Below are 12,608 nucleotides of genomic sequence, written 5' to 3' on the forward strand. Positions count from 1 at the left end.
GAGAGGTGGATGGATGGATGGATGGATGGATGGATGGATGGATGGATAGAGAGAGAGATGGATGGAGGGATGGAGGGATGGTTGGATAGATAGATAGATAGATACATGATAGATAGATAGATAGATAGATAGATAGATAGATAGATAGATAGATATAGAGAGATAGATGATAGAGAGATAGATATAGATAGATGATAGAGAGATGGATGGATGGATGGATGGATGGACGGACAGACAGACAGACAGACAGACAGACAGATAGATAGATAGATAGAGATGATAGAGAGATGGATGTATAGATGGATGGATGGATGGATGGATGGATGGATGGATAGATAGATAGATAGATAGATAGATAGATAGATAGATAGATAGATAGAGATAGATAAATAGACAGACAGACAGATGTAGATGCTGGAAAAGAAAGAAAGAAGAAAGAAAGAAAGAAAGAAAGAAAGAAAGAAAGAAAGAAAGAAAGAAAGAAAGAAAGAAAGAAGAGAAAAAGAAAAACTGACTCAGTGGAAGAGGAAGGACGATCCAGAGGGATCCAGCTTGAGGAAGCTAACAGCCATGCTTGGCTTGAGTCTTCACAGCAAGGACAAAATGGCTGCCCCAGATCAGATGCCGATTTTGTGGGAAGGGAAACACAAAAGGAAGGCCTGAACGTGAGAGAGCCGCACTCTTTAGCAAGAACACCAATGATCTTCTCAGAGAGATTCCCCTTCCGCTCCCTCAGGTGGAGTGGATTGGAGTGAGGACGAGCCCACACCAGTCTCCTCCAGCAGAGCCCAGTTCTTGTGGACGGGCCCCTGTAAGGCACGGGGAAGGGGAGGAGAGTCTCCCGTAGCCTCTGCTGCTTCATGCTCTATCTCAATGGCCCTCTTATGCCTTGTGGACTTCAACTCCCAGAATCCCTGAGCCAGCCATGCTCTGCTGGTCCCCACTCCTGCTCCGTAGCCTCCCTTTCACCCGTTTGTCTCCCTCCACAGGTGAGGCCGACCTGAGGAGCTTCTTCCGCATCTTCGTGGGCGAGCTGCAGCGGGGTTTCTTCGAGAGGCACGTCTGGCTCTCGCTGTGGGACCGGCCCCCTCGCAGCCGCTTCACACGGGTCCAGAGAGCATCGTGCTGCTGCGTCCTCATCTTCCTCTTCCTCTGTGCCAATGCCGTGTGGTACGGGGTTGTGGCAGATGCCAACTTCAGGTGAGCCACCAGCATCAAAAGTGTTGCAAGCGCCAGGTCCTTCTCGGCCCAACCTCCGCTGAAAGAAGAACCTTCCACAATCTTTGCCCAAGATTAAATGGAAGAGGGGAGGAGGAAATGTTGGCCCTGCATTATTCCTCCTCTTCAATTTAGCCCCTCCCCCCCCGGGTCCCTAAAGGGGTGACTTTCCCAGGTTCTCCTCATGGCTCCTGTTTAAGCTGCTCAGGAGACAGTGGCCACCACTGACCACCGAAGAACATCCGTGACTCTCTCTCTGGGTCTTTAGGTGCCCCAGGAGACCCTTCCCTACCTTAGTAGCAATTATCTTATTTTTCGGAGTATAAGACACACCTCTCCCCCCCAAAAGAGGGTGAAAATCTGGGTGCATCTTATACACTGAATACAGCATTGTTGGGCCCCCAAAACCCTGCCCCCTTTACAAAAATGGAGGTGCAGAGGGTTTGGGTGGCCTGCAAAGTGCTCCTGGGGGCAGGGGAGAGCTAAAACAAGCAGAAAATGGGCCATTTTTTGCTCATTTTTGCCCCCCCCCCCCAGCCTCCAGGAGCATCCTACAAGCCTCCTAAAGGCTATGCATGCCCTTTTTTTGTGCATGAATAGCCTTTAGTCTATGCCTTTTTTTCCAGCTTCCAGGAGCACTTTGCAGGCCTCTCAAACTCTCTGCATGCCCCATTTTTCACAAAATATGAGGCATGCTGAGGGTTTGGGAGGTCTGCAGAGTGTTATTTTTTTTTTAAAAAAATGCCTCTTCAAAAACCTGGTGCATCTTATACTCCAAAAAATACGGTACTCGCCTGCAGCCCCCCTCTCCCCCCTTCAGTCCAAAGTGGGCCTAGATAGATACTGGAGCCCAGCTTGAGTAGTCCTGCCCTGAGTGGAAGGAAGATGAAAGACAGACCCAAAGGTCCTTTATCAAAAGGCAACTGGACTTTCTTGTTTTTCTTTGAAGATGTTTCGCTTCTCATCCAAGAAGCTTCTTTAGTTCTAACTGAAGAAGAACCGAAGAAGCTTCTTGGATGAGAAGCGAAACGTCATTAAGGAAAAACAAAGAATAGCCCAGTTGCCTCTTGAAAAAAGCACCTTTGGGACGACCATGACTTGGATGAGGGGGAATCTCCATAGACAAGAGAGAAAGACACTGGTTCTGGAGCGAATAACACCAGGTATCAGCTCCAAATGGGATGAGGCGGCTTCCTGTCCCAGAACGAATGTTTGCACCATCTTTAAGCTTTTGAGCCCCTTGCAAAGGGTTGTGTGCTCAAGGCAGGGCAAGGTTTACACCAATTTAATTTGAATTGATAAGTCTTAATTTAAATATGATAACTGCCATCTTTAATCATTTCCCCCTCTTCGGTATATTAAACGTTACCGTTTGTGGCAGATTTTGTTCAACTGAAGGAAGCTGGAAGTCTGTCTCAAGCCTTTGGGGTCCTTGTCTTTCTTCTGGGTGTAATGGAAGAAGAGAAGAAGGGCAGAGGAAGACAGCTGGGTGCCTCCTTTCCTCCCACTCAGTTCACAAAATTGACCCGCTGGGCATCCCCTCTCTGCAAATGGGCCTTCCTGCTGTCTTGATTCCCACAGGCTTAAATCTAGACTGGTGCAACCTCTGGGCAGGACGCTCAGTGTAAAACCTGCTGGGATATTTTTATTTTGTTTTATTTATTTAAGAATAAATTCTTAAAATGTATTGTTTTAATATAAAAAAGGAAAAACACTGCAGAAAGAACGAAATACAAAAACAAAACTGCAATATGTAACTTCCTACTATATACAAGAAATTAAGCAGCTTCATTTTTAAACATGTCATTAGCACAGCTGCCTGGAACAGCATCGATTGATTGCCTGATCTTTCCACTCCATCCATACAGAGTCCATTCTTTTCAAAAACCTAATTTGTTTCAGTGATCCAAGTTTGTACATCTGGAACTGCATTAAATAATAACATCGCTGTATAAATTATTACTTTTAATACAGTTAAGTCAAAATACCGAGCCTGGCCCCCATCATCTGAGCCACCCATTTTATTCTCCCAACATAATGAGCTCGAAAGATTCCTAGAAGAGCCGCTGATGCTCAGGTTCCCTCAGAGGCAGAAAAGTTTAAGCAACCTTAAACACTCAGAGAACCAGTTGGGCCCCTTTCCCAAAGAAAAGAAAACACCGGGAGCCACAAAATCTGAGTGGGCGTGGCCAACTTGATGCCATTCCTTCCCACCCAGACACATGACACCCCCCTCCCCCGCCATGTCTACCCAGCCGGTCATAGAGAACCGGTTGTTAAAAGACACGCAGAACCACAAAACGCTTTTGACATCTCTCTCTCTCCCTCCCTCTCTGCATCTCTCTCTCTCTACCCCCCCTCCCTCTGTCTCTCACTCCCTCCTCTCTTTACCGTGTTTCCAGACATGGCCTTATTTTCTTTTGACCCCCAAAATAAGCGCTTGGCCTTATTTTGGGGGAGGTCTTATTATTTTTGAGGTGCAGGAGGCAGTGAGTGTGGTCACCTCATGGCTGCTGCTGTGTTGCAATGTTTTTGGGGAGGAGGCTTATTTTAGCACATGCGCTCAAAAGCCCAATTGGGCTTATTATCTGGGGAGGTCTTATTTTGGGGAAACAGGGTTAGACAATAAACAGCATTGAACCCCTGTCTACATTTTCTGGAGTCTTATTGACAGGCAGACAAACAGCTTCCAATTGACACTTTTTTGGTTCTGTTTTTAGTCCGGAGCCCATCTCCACCCTGATCCCGGTTAATGGCGAAACAGTCTTGGTTGGCTTGGTCTCCAGTTTGGTGGTTTATCCTGTGTACCTGGTTCTCCTGTTCCTCTTCCGGATGGCACGGAGCAAGGTAACAATGGAAGGGAGCCCATTTAAAACATGTGTGGAGTTCAGAACAGCTTCCCTGTTCCCTAGGAAGTCCAAAAGAATGGCCTGGGAAGGTTTCATTTAGGGGTTCCACAATGCCCCCCCCCCAACTCTTAAAGATGTCCCAAAGGTGCTTTTTGAAAAGGCAACTGGGCTTTTTCCTTGAAGACGTTTCTCTTCTCATCCAAGAAGCTTCTTCAGTTCTGACAGAATGGTGGAAAATGGAAAGATTTATATTCCTTGTTAAATCCTTCCATTCTCCACCATTCAGTCGGAGCTGAAGAAGCTTCTTGGGTTCAAAGTAGCTGAACAGTCTGGTGCTTTATTTGCCTATATATGAGGGGAGGGACTACTTATAGGGCCAGAGAGATATTGCCATTCTGTTTTTTAAAAAAGCATAACATTTGTAATGCCTTAATTATCATGTTCACACAAGAAATGAAATATGGTGCAAATTCTTGCTGTTAGGTTTTCCCAATAAATAAAAACATATCTTATTTGCTGTGCAGCTCTGTTAAATATTTAAAATATCATGTTCATATTTTCAAATAAAGTTTTTTTTCATACATGTAAAAAAAAAAGTAGCTTCTTGGATGAGAAGATAAACTTTTTGCTTTTCCTTGAAGCAAAGAAAGTCCACTTGCCTTTAGAAAAAGCACCTTTGGGGCAACCATGACCTGGGTAACTCAGAATCTCCACAGACTTGAAGATGTTTAGTTTCAGAAGTTGCTCAAACTTCAATCTCCTTGGAATAAAGTTGTTGGAATTTGCTCTCTTGTAATACTTGCATTGTCTGTTGTTGACTATAATGACACTACAGGAATCTCCAAGGACTCAACAGTTCAATTTTTATAACAAATTTCCAGATTTTTAAATAGTGATGTTCCAATTGAAACAATATTTTTCCATTGTTTTGTAATAAGAAACTTGGCAGCTAAAAATAGCAATGGTTTTAATTCCCTATGTTGCATCAATTTTGATGCCTTGGAAAATAAGGGCAATAAACCAACATCAGCAGCAGCGTTCATTATGAAAGATCGTAAGCTGATTTGTCTGACTTTCTTCAAATATTTTTAATCTAAAGAAATGCCTAACTGGGCACTGACATTAAAAATGGTAATCTATACCAGTTGGCTTATAAATCTTGTGTACACAGTCCGGAAATTTTGCAGTTTACTTATCTGCATATTGTCATGTTAGTTGATATACATATCCAGGTCATGGCTGTCCCAAAGGTGGTTTTTCAAAAGGCAACAGGACTTCCTTGGTTTTTTCTTGAAGAAATTTCGCTTCTCATCCAAGAAGCTTCTTCAGTTCTGGTAGAATTCTCCACCATTCATTCAAAGCTGAAGAAGCTTCCTGGAGGAGAAGCAAAATTACTTCAAGGAAAAACAAGGCCCAGTTACCTTTTGAAAAATCCCCTTTGGGACAAATTGAGGCAGATTTAAATTTCTGTTCCCCCACCCCGTGATCTCACCTCCCTCCCTCAAGCAGCCTCCTCCCCTGCAGGTGACCATCAGCCAGTCTCTGGCCCATTCAGACCAGCAGTCTTTGGAGATTGACAACTACCTGGACTCATCGCTTCTGGAGAGCTCCTTCATCACTTTCCCTGGACTTCGGACAGAGGTGAGGAGAATCAGGGCTTCCCCTTTTCTCTCCATGCCACCCTGCAACCTCTAGCCGGTCCTGGGAATCTTTTCTTATACACACATACACAGGAAAAAAACATAGATGTCAATATAGCTATGAAATGGGGCCCTTCGCATCCTCAGGGCCCCAGGGCCGGGCACAATGCTTCTTGTGGAAGGCCAACAGAGTTGGGGTCCTCCTCAACTCTGAGGGGAGAATGTTCCAGAAGGAAGGGCTATGGCAGAGAAGACACGTCTCCTGTCCCTATTCTTTGGCTGGGGGGACCCAACCTGTCCTGTCCAACCAAACTGGATGGCAGAAACCACAAGAGAGGATGGTCTCTTAAGTAACCTGGTCCTGAGCCAGACAGGACAGGACAGGACAAGACAAGACAGTTCTGGCCTAGGCTTCCTGATACAATAAAAAGCACATGATTAGGTCCAAAAACCCTCTTTTTACTTCAAAGGCTGTGAATTATTCTCATTCACAACCCATAATGAGTCCCAAATAGTTTGGAAAGAGTTCTGCAGAAGGCTGCCAAAGTCCTTTGGGATAAGGCTGATAAGCACCCACCTTTGTCTTCTTTGAAAACAATGCCAAAGACTTAATTGGCAATTAACTTGGCAAGGCTACATGGAGCAAAGAGTCCAAACGTATTTTCAGAAGGTAAACTGACCAGCATGAACCAAGTTGCTTCCTGCAAAGGCTCACGTGCCTTTGCTCCTCCTTTATGTCTTATGGGAGGCGCCAATCACCTCCAAACCTTACTCACGAGTCGTCCCTTTTGTCTTAACTGTTCTTGCCTTCTGGCACCTCTGCCTCTCTGCTGTCCAACTCTGGAGGCTCTGGAGACAGTACATAACTCCCATATGGCCCTGGCCTCCTCTCTGCCTCCGATGCAGAGCCCTCATCTGAGCCTTCCCCAGACTCCAGGACTGACCCATCTTCCTCCCCAACCTCCTCACTGTCCAAATCTGCTGCCAGTTCCCTAGGCTGCCGGCAGACCACAACAAAGACAAGATATAACCTTTATTGTCTCTTTTTTTTCTGTGAACACACTGGCAAACATGAAAAAATGAAATTCTGATGTCTCAAGAAAGCTGTTACAGAATCTAGTTGTTCTGTTTGGTTATTGTGAAGCCTCCTCCATGGTTTATATGCCATGTCCTGGATGGAAGGAAGGTGAACTTCCAATAATCTTTTCTGCAGTCCTCATCACTCTCTGCATTGCCTTCCTGTCCGAAGCAGAAATGCTTCCAAACCAGACAGTAACAGGGTATGACAGGATGCTCTCAATTGTCCCTGTCTAGAAAGGGCATCTCAAGGACAGCCAATGGGCTAAACGCTTGTCCCTTTCACTCTCTCTTCCTTTACAGGCTTTTTCAGAGGAGACCAAAACCGATTTGATCCTGGACGATTCAAAAAGGTAAGTCCTTGGCTCGACCAACAGCTTAGCCTTGTAAGAACAGCCAAGCTTGGCTCAGTGCTGCCACCTGCTGTTTGCAAGTAGAGTTTAGTCGTATGGGAGCAAGGCTGAGAAAAGTAGCCATGGACTGTAATTGAGCCCGGAATTACCTATTAAGTCATTGTGGTCATTAAGCAGGTCACCATGTGACCATGCCCAATTTTATGACTTTTTTAATGGTCTTTAAATGATGTGGCAGTCGTTAAGGAAATCTGTTTTATCCAGTGAGTGGGGTTTTTTGCCAGAAATCAGAAATAAATGCTGGAAACTGGCAAAAAATGTTGAAAATTGTGACCGCAGGACACTGCAAGCAGCCAAAGTTGAGCTGGTTGTTGCATGCCCAGTGGAGGGGGAGGGGGTTGTGGTCATCAGAACTTCAAAATTGGGTGGTAACTTCAAAGTTCATTAAGTGACCCATCATAAGTGGAGAACTACCTGTACAAACCTTGAGACCAGATTTGGAGGAAGGGGGAGAAGCAGAGTAGATGGGAATTCTCAGTTTCCCTCCGTTCCATTTTTGGACCAGCCTGATCCGGTGGCAGTCCAACGAAGCCCTGCTCAACTGGCCAGACCTGCTCAGCGACCCGTCCATCATGGGCAACACCATCCAGAAGCTGAAGAGAGGGCGGACCAGTCGTCATCTCCGCCTCGAGGCTCCTTTGGCCCCTGAGGGGGACGGCCAGACTCCGGTCTTTCCCCAGGCTCAAGCCAAATACTTCTCCGCTTCCGGTAAGGAGGGGAAGGAGAAGCCACTGGGGGCTTGCAAGGGACTTTGACATCTGGTGTAGAATCGGCCCTTAGATCTGCCCAGAGGGGGACCTTGTGTGAAGAATCAGAGGGGCCATGAGAGAAAGAACAAGGGGGGGGCTCCCACAGGGTATCTGCCAGGGGTCTGAAGCACCGTCAGATTTTTATGTGCATTTTGTGTGTGGGGCACAATTCAAAAGGGCAGAACCTTGATTGCACCATCATGCCTTTTTTTTACCACATCCTGGAGACCCCTCAATGTTCTCTTTCTAGGATATCTCTGCATTAGAAAGGTTTTTGCAATGCAGAGCCAGGAAAAACTCTGAGCTTCACATGTTATTCATGCCCACTGCTAAATCAAGGTTTTAAAAGCTGGTTTGTTGGACCTTGCTAACCCAAATCAAGCCTTATTGAGTCCAGTGGGCACCTGTTTCACCTCAACCTGCCCAGAGTTTCCAGTCCTCAGGAAGTCCTAGGAGGCTAGGCCAAACGTGTTAACGGTTCTCCCCCACAAGCGCTCAGGCTGGAAGGAAAGAAAGTGGGAGGGAGGGAGGGAGGGAGGGAGGATCCCTCTGACTTGGAGGACAGTGACACCAAGAGGACTTAAAGAGGAACTTGCAGACCAACTTCTGCAGAGGAGACATGAATGAAGTGTCAGGCTCATCATCACCGACTTGGTGCCTTGCCAGTGCCCTGCCATAAAGGCAGGAGGGGGGAGGGAGGATGAGGGTTTATTTGGTGCTATTAACTATAACTTCAAACGTGGGAACTAGGGAGGGGGCAGTGACAAGGAGGAAGACGGATCACCAAACTGGCTTCTACAAGGATCTTCAAGGCCATTTGCCCTGAGAAAGAAATGTTACCAGTTTGACACCTCTTGTGTGAAGATTGAAACACTTTACTTCTTCTGAGTTTCTATCACTTTTCATCTTGCCATTCAAGTGGGAGGAGGGAGGGGGGCCAATGGAATGCTAAGCTTTCAATGTCGCAGTTGTTAGACAGAGACACGGACTCTTTCTCATAACAAAAGGAAGTCTTATAATTGGACAATGTGAGCATCCAGTGGTCGGGAGAAAGGGAATCTATTGTTTAACTAAGTGAACTTTTGAATGGGGAAACCAGAGCTGGTTTTACTTCTGCAGTTCTGAGATGGTGTGTCCAATAAAGTTATACTTTGGGGAATTTAAAGATCCTGAGAGTGTCTATTCCTTTGAGGTTCGCTAGTCGGACCGTTGACATTAAACCAGCTCTCACCAACTTAACACACCCTTCTTGGACGCCTCCGAGAGAGCTGTAACCTATCATGGGGCGGGGGGATTGCGAATTGGAAAGAATAGCTTTGTATTTTGGGTGAGAACTCCAGATTCCAGGCCTGCCCCAGTCGTCTCTCTCAGAAAAGTGAGATCCGCGCAGGTGCTGTATGCTCCGTGTGCCTGCACGGAAGCCCCGAAAATTTTGAATACCGGTAAGGCGCGTGGGTGGAAAGGTGGGCTCTCCGGAGCACCGTACAGGAACAATACCGGTTGTAATCCACCACTGATCTGTGTGTCCCAGGTTAATGTTGCAGGTTCCAACCTGGGTCGGTCACCGGGACGAGAGGTTGAGTCTTCTGAGCTTTGGGACTCGGGCTGGAGCCCATCCTCAGGCAACTTCTCTCTAGCAGACATGGACAGGCGTCTTGATCTCCCTCCCGTCACAAATTTCCCATAGGGTTTCCAACGCAGGGCCCAGAGAGGACGGCCTGCCCCCATTCCCTGTGGGTGGAAGGATGTGATGTTTCACAGGGGAGGACTCCCTTCCCAGCAATTGGGCAATGCCGTCTGTTGGTATGGTGGAACGCTTGGTCTTGTGAACCTAGTAGGAAGACAGGCCATGCCCCCCCACCCGCCCCACACACACAAACACACCCTCCCTCCACAACACCCATCGGAGGTACCATTTGCCCTGAGAACCCTGTTTGTTCTTCCCATAACAGATGAAGATCTGATACGGCAGATTCTTGCAGACGGAGCTGGTGGCATCCCCCATCTTCAGGAAGTGGGAAATTGCCCCAAGGTGGAAAAAGACCTCCTCTCTGGGCTGTAAGTCTGTGGGGAGGAGAAGGAATATGTTGAAGGGTGGGGAGAAAGGAAGCTCTCAGAAGTACCCCCTCCCAATCTCCTAGGTTGCATTTCTGAGACAGAGAGATGCAACATGTGCAAAAGGGGGCAGTGCATTGTGTAGGGTTTCCCTTGGCTGACTTGCACCTGGCTTCTCACCTGGTGAATCAGGAGGAAGATGGGCTGAGAGGCGAGTGGAACAACCCCCCCCCCCAAAAAGTTCTTAGTTTCTTCCTGCCATTGTTTGAAGGCGTTCCTGCATTGGATTATTCCGGTAGGTCAAACATGCCGGGAGACAAGATGGAAGCGATCGTCTTGCAGAGGCTGAACGAGAAAGGCCAGAGCGTGGCAGCCCCTGGCCGGGAACTGAATCATTCCGCCAAATCAACCCGAACAGGTAACCTTTTCTGGCCCCACCTGGGGAAGTGCAAAGGCCTCAGGCCTCCCACATCCCTTCCAAATAAGGCATACAAAGACCTGATGCTCTTAACTTGCAGGGCGTCTCACAGCTGCCTTTCTGGTGGGATCTCAGTGCCAAGATGCCAAGAGACCCTGGTCTAGAATTGCCCTCCAGGCAATGGGTGGGGCTTTTTCCTACATAGTATCTGTACCTCTTTTCCTGCAACTCAGTTGTGACTGTGTCACTTTTCTATCTCTTTGTTAAATAAGCCTTAACCCAAAATTCTTTGCCCTGGTGGGGCATCTACAAGCAGGGAATCAGAAAAGTGAAGGATCAACTATGCCTATCTTTTGTACATTTGTTGCATTCCTGGAGGATGCTGAAATTACTCTCTGAAAGTATTTGGGTGTAGCATTCAGGCTCCTGCAGGCCTCATCTCACCTTCAGTGGCATGAAGTCCCTGCTCAGTGTGGTTCTTACCCACCTGGGGCATTGTGCCAAGATTTACCTCCCCACCCCATTTTTTCCCTGCAGTTGTGGACCACAATCTCCAGAAGTGCCTGCTGCCCTCTTGGTGCTCCTACTTGGCACACGCCATCAGCCTCCTCCTCCTCCTCGTCTGCTTTGGCATCTCCGTGTGGATCGGAGTGGGGTTCAGCTCCAGTGTGGCCCTCATGTGGCTGATCTCAGGGATTTTTAGCTTCCTCTCCTCCTTTTTGCTCTGGGAACCCCTTAAGGTAAGTTCTCACAGAAGATGAGACCCAGAAGATCACTCTAGGTTCCCTCCTCAATTCCCTCCGGTGGTTGGTTCCCTTTCTCTCTGGCCACATTCCATTCCCTACCTTCCCCTCGTTTCCACGTTCCATCTTTTTTTTGTTTGTGCTGCTAAAATTTGAGTAGGCATCCGACAATATTTTTTTTTGAGAAATTTTTTTAGTTTTAGTTAAACAAAAAAAAAAAAAAAAAAAAATCTTTTGTTAAATTTTGTTGAAAGCGTATCGATTGGTTACAAATACCGTATTTATCGGCGTATAACACGCAGTTTTAAAACTAAAATTGCAAGCTTAAACCCTGCCTGCGTGTTATACGCCGATACTCCGGGTGGCAGAAGCCCGGGACCCAGTCAAATTCGCTGCGCAAGGTGAAACGGCCGGCAGCAGCCCTGCTCTCCTGCTGCGGCTTCTGTTTCAATAGGGAAGAAAACTTCCTTTCGCTTCCCGGGCTTCTGCCGCCCGGCAGAAGCCCCGGGACCCAGTCAAATTCGGGAAGCGAAAGGAAGTTTTCTTCCCTACTGAAACAGAAGCCGCAGCAGGAGAGCGAGGCTGCTGCCGGCCGTTTCACTTTGCGCAGCGAATTTGACTGGGTCCCGGGCTTCTGCCACCCGGCAGAAGCCCCGGGACCCGGTCAAATTCGCTGCGCAAGGTGAAACGGCTGGCAGCAGCCTCGCTCTCCTGCGGCCAGCGTCCGTTTCAGTCGCTTCCCTTGTCCGTCTTGATTGCTGGAAGCAGTAACAAACGGCGCGTCCGCTCCGCATCGCCCTGACAACCACCCCAGCCGGCGGCTGCCAGGCCTCGCTGGAGTCAATTGCAAAGCTGCGTTCAGCGCTTTGAGGACCTGAGGCATCTTGGGAAATGTAGTTCCCTATCAGAAAGAATGGAGTAGCTGCGAATTTGTAACAACATAATATAACTTGGTGCTTCGCAGGTTACGAAAATCTCGTTTGATTTGCACACTGTTTTTTAAAAGTTAGATAAAGAAATTATGCTGTGAAAGCGACTAGATAGCCCCCCTCCCCTTCCTGTGTGTGAGAAAGGGAAGGAGAGGAAGGAAGGAGGGAGGGGGGAGGAAAAGAAGAAGGGAGGGGGGGGAGAAGATGGAAGGAGAAAAGATGGATGGAAGGAGAAAGAATGGAAGGAGAAGGAGGAAGATGGAAGAAGAAAGGAAGAAAAAGAAGAAGGGAGGGAGAAGGAAGGAGGTAGGAAGAAAAGGGGAAGAGAGGGAAAGAGCAGAAAGACAAAGAGGATGAAGTTGATAGGCAAGAGGAAGGGGGAAGGAAGGGAAAAAAGAGGGAGAGAGTGAAGATGAGGAAGAGGTTTTTGGTTTTCCAAAAAGCAGTGATTCTGATTAAGTTTTTTTGCTCAAAGAGGTGTTTTTTCATTTCATATTTGCCTTTTAAGAGGAGTTAA

At 47.3% G+C, this 12,608-nt stretch overlaps 1 protein-coding gene across 1 annotated transcript in view; it reads left to right on the forward strand.

Moving 5' to 3' along the window:
* The window catches only part of PKD1 (polycystin 1, transient receptor potential channel interacting), a 174,501-nt gene that overhangs the window by 140,877 nt on the left and 21,016 nt on the right, over nt 1-12,608 (forward strand). Inside the window, exons 29-36 of the mRNA XM_032230933.1 lie at nt 990-1,200; nt 3,939-4,065; nt 5,592-5,708; nt 7,088-7,137; nt 7,703-7,905; nt 9,899-10,004; nt 10,301-10,419; nt 10,957-11,159. Of these exons, the coding sequence (XP_032086824.1) occupies nt 990-1,200; nt 3,939-4,065; nt 5,592-5,708; nt 7,088-7,137; nt 7,703-7,905; nt 9,899-10,004; nt 10,301-10,419; nt 10,957-11,159 (1,136 nt within the window). The remainder of the gene's footprint in view (nt 1-989; nt 1,201-3,938; nt 4,066-5,591; nt 5,709-7,087; nt 7,138-7,702; nt 7,906-9,898; nt 10,005-10,300; nt 10,420-10,956; nt 11,160-12,608) is intronic.

Source organism: Thamnophis elegans, chromosome 14, assembly GCF_009769535.1.
Source record: "Thamnophis elegans isolate rThaEle1 chromosome 14, rThaEle1.pri, whole genome shotgun sequence".
Classification (NCBI taxonomy): Eukaryota; Metazoa; Chordata; class Lepidosauria; order Squamata; family Colubridae; genus Thamnophis; species Thamnophis elegans.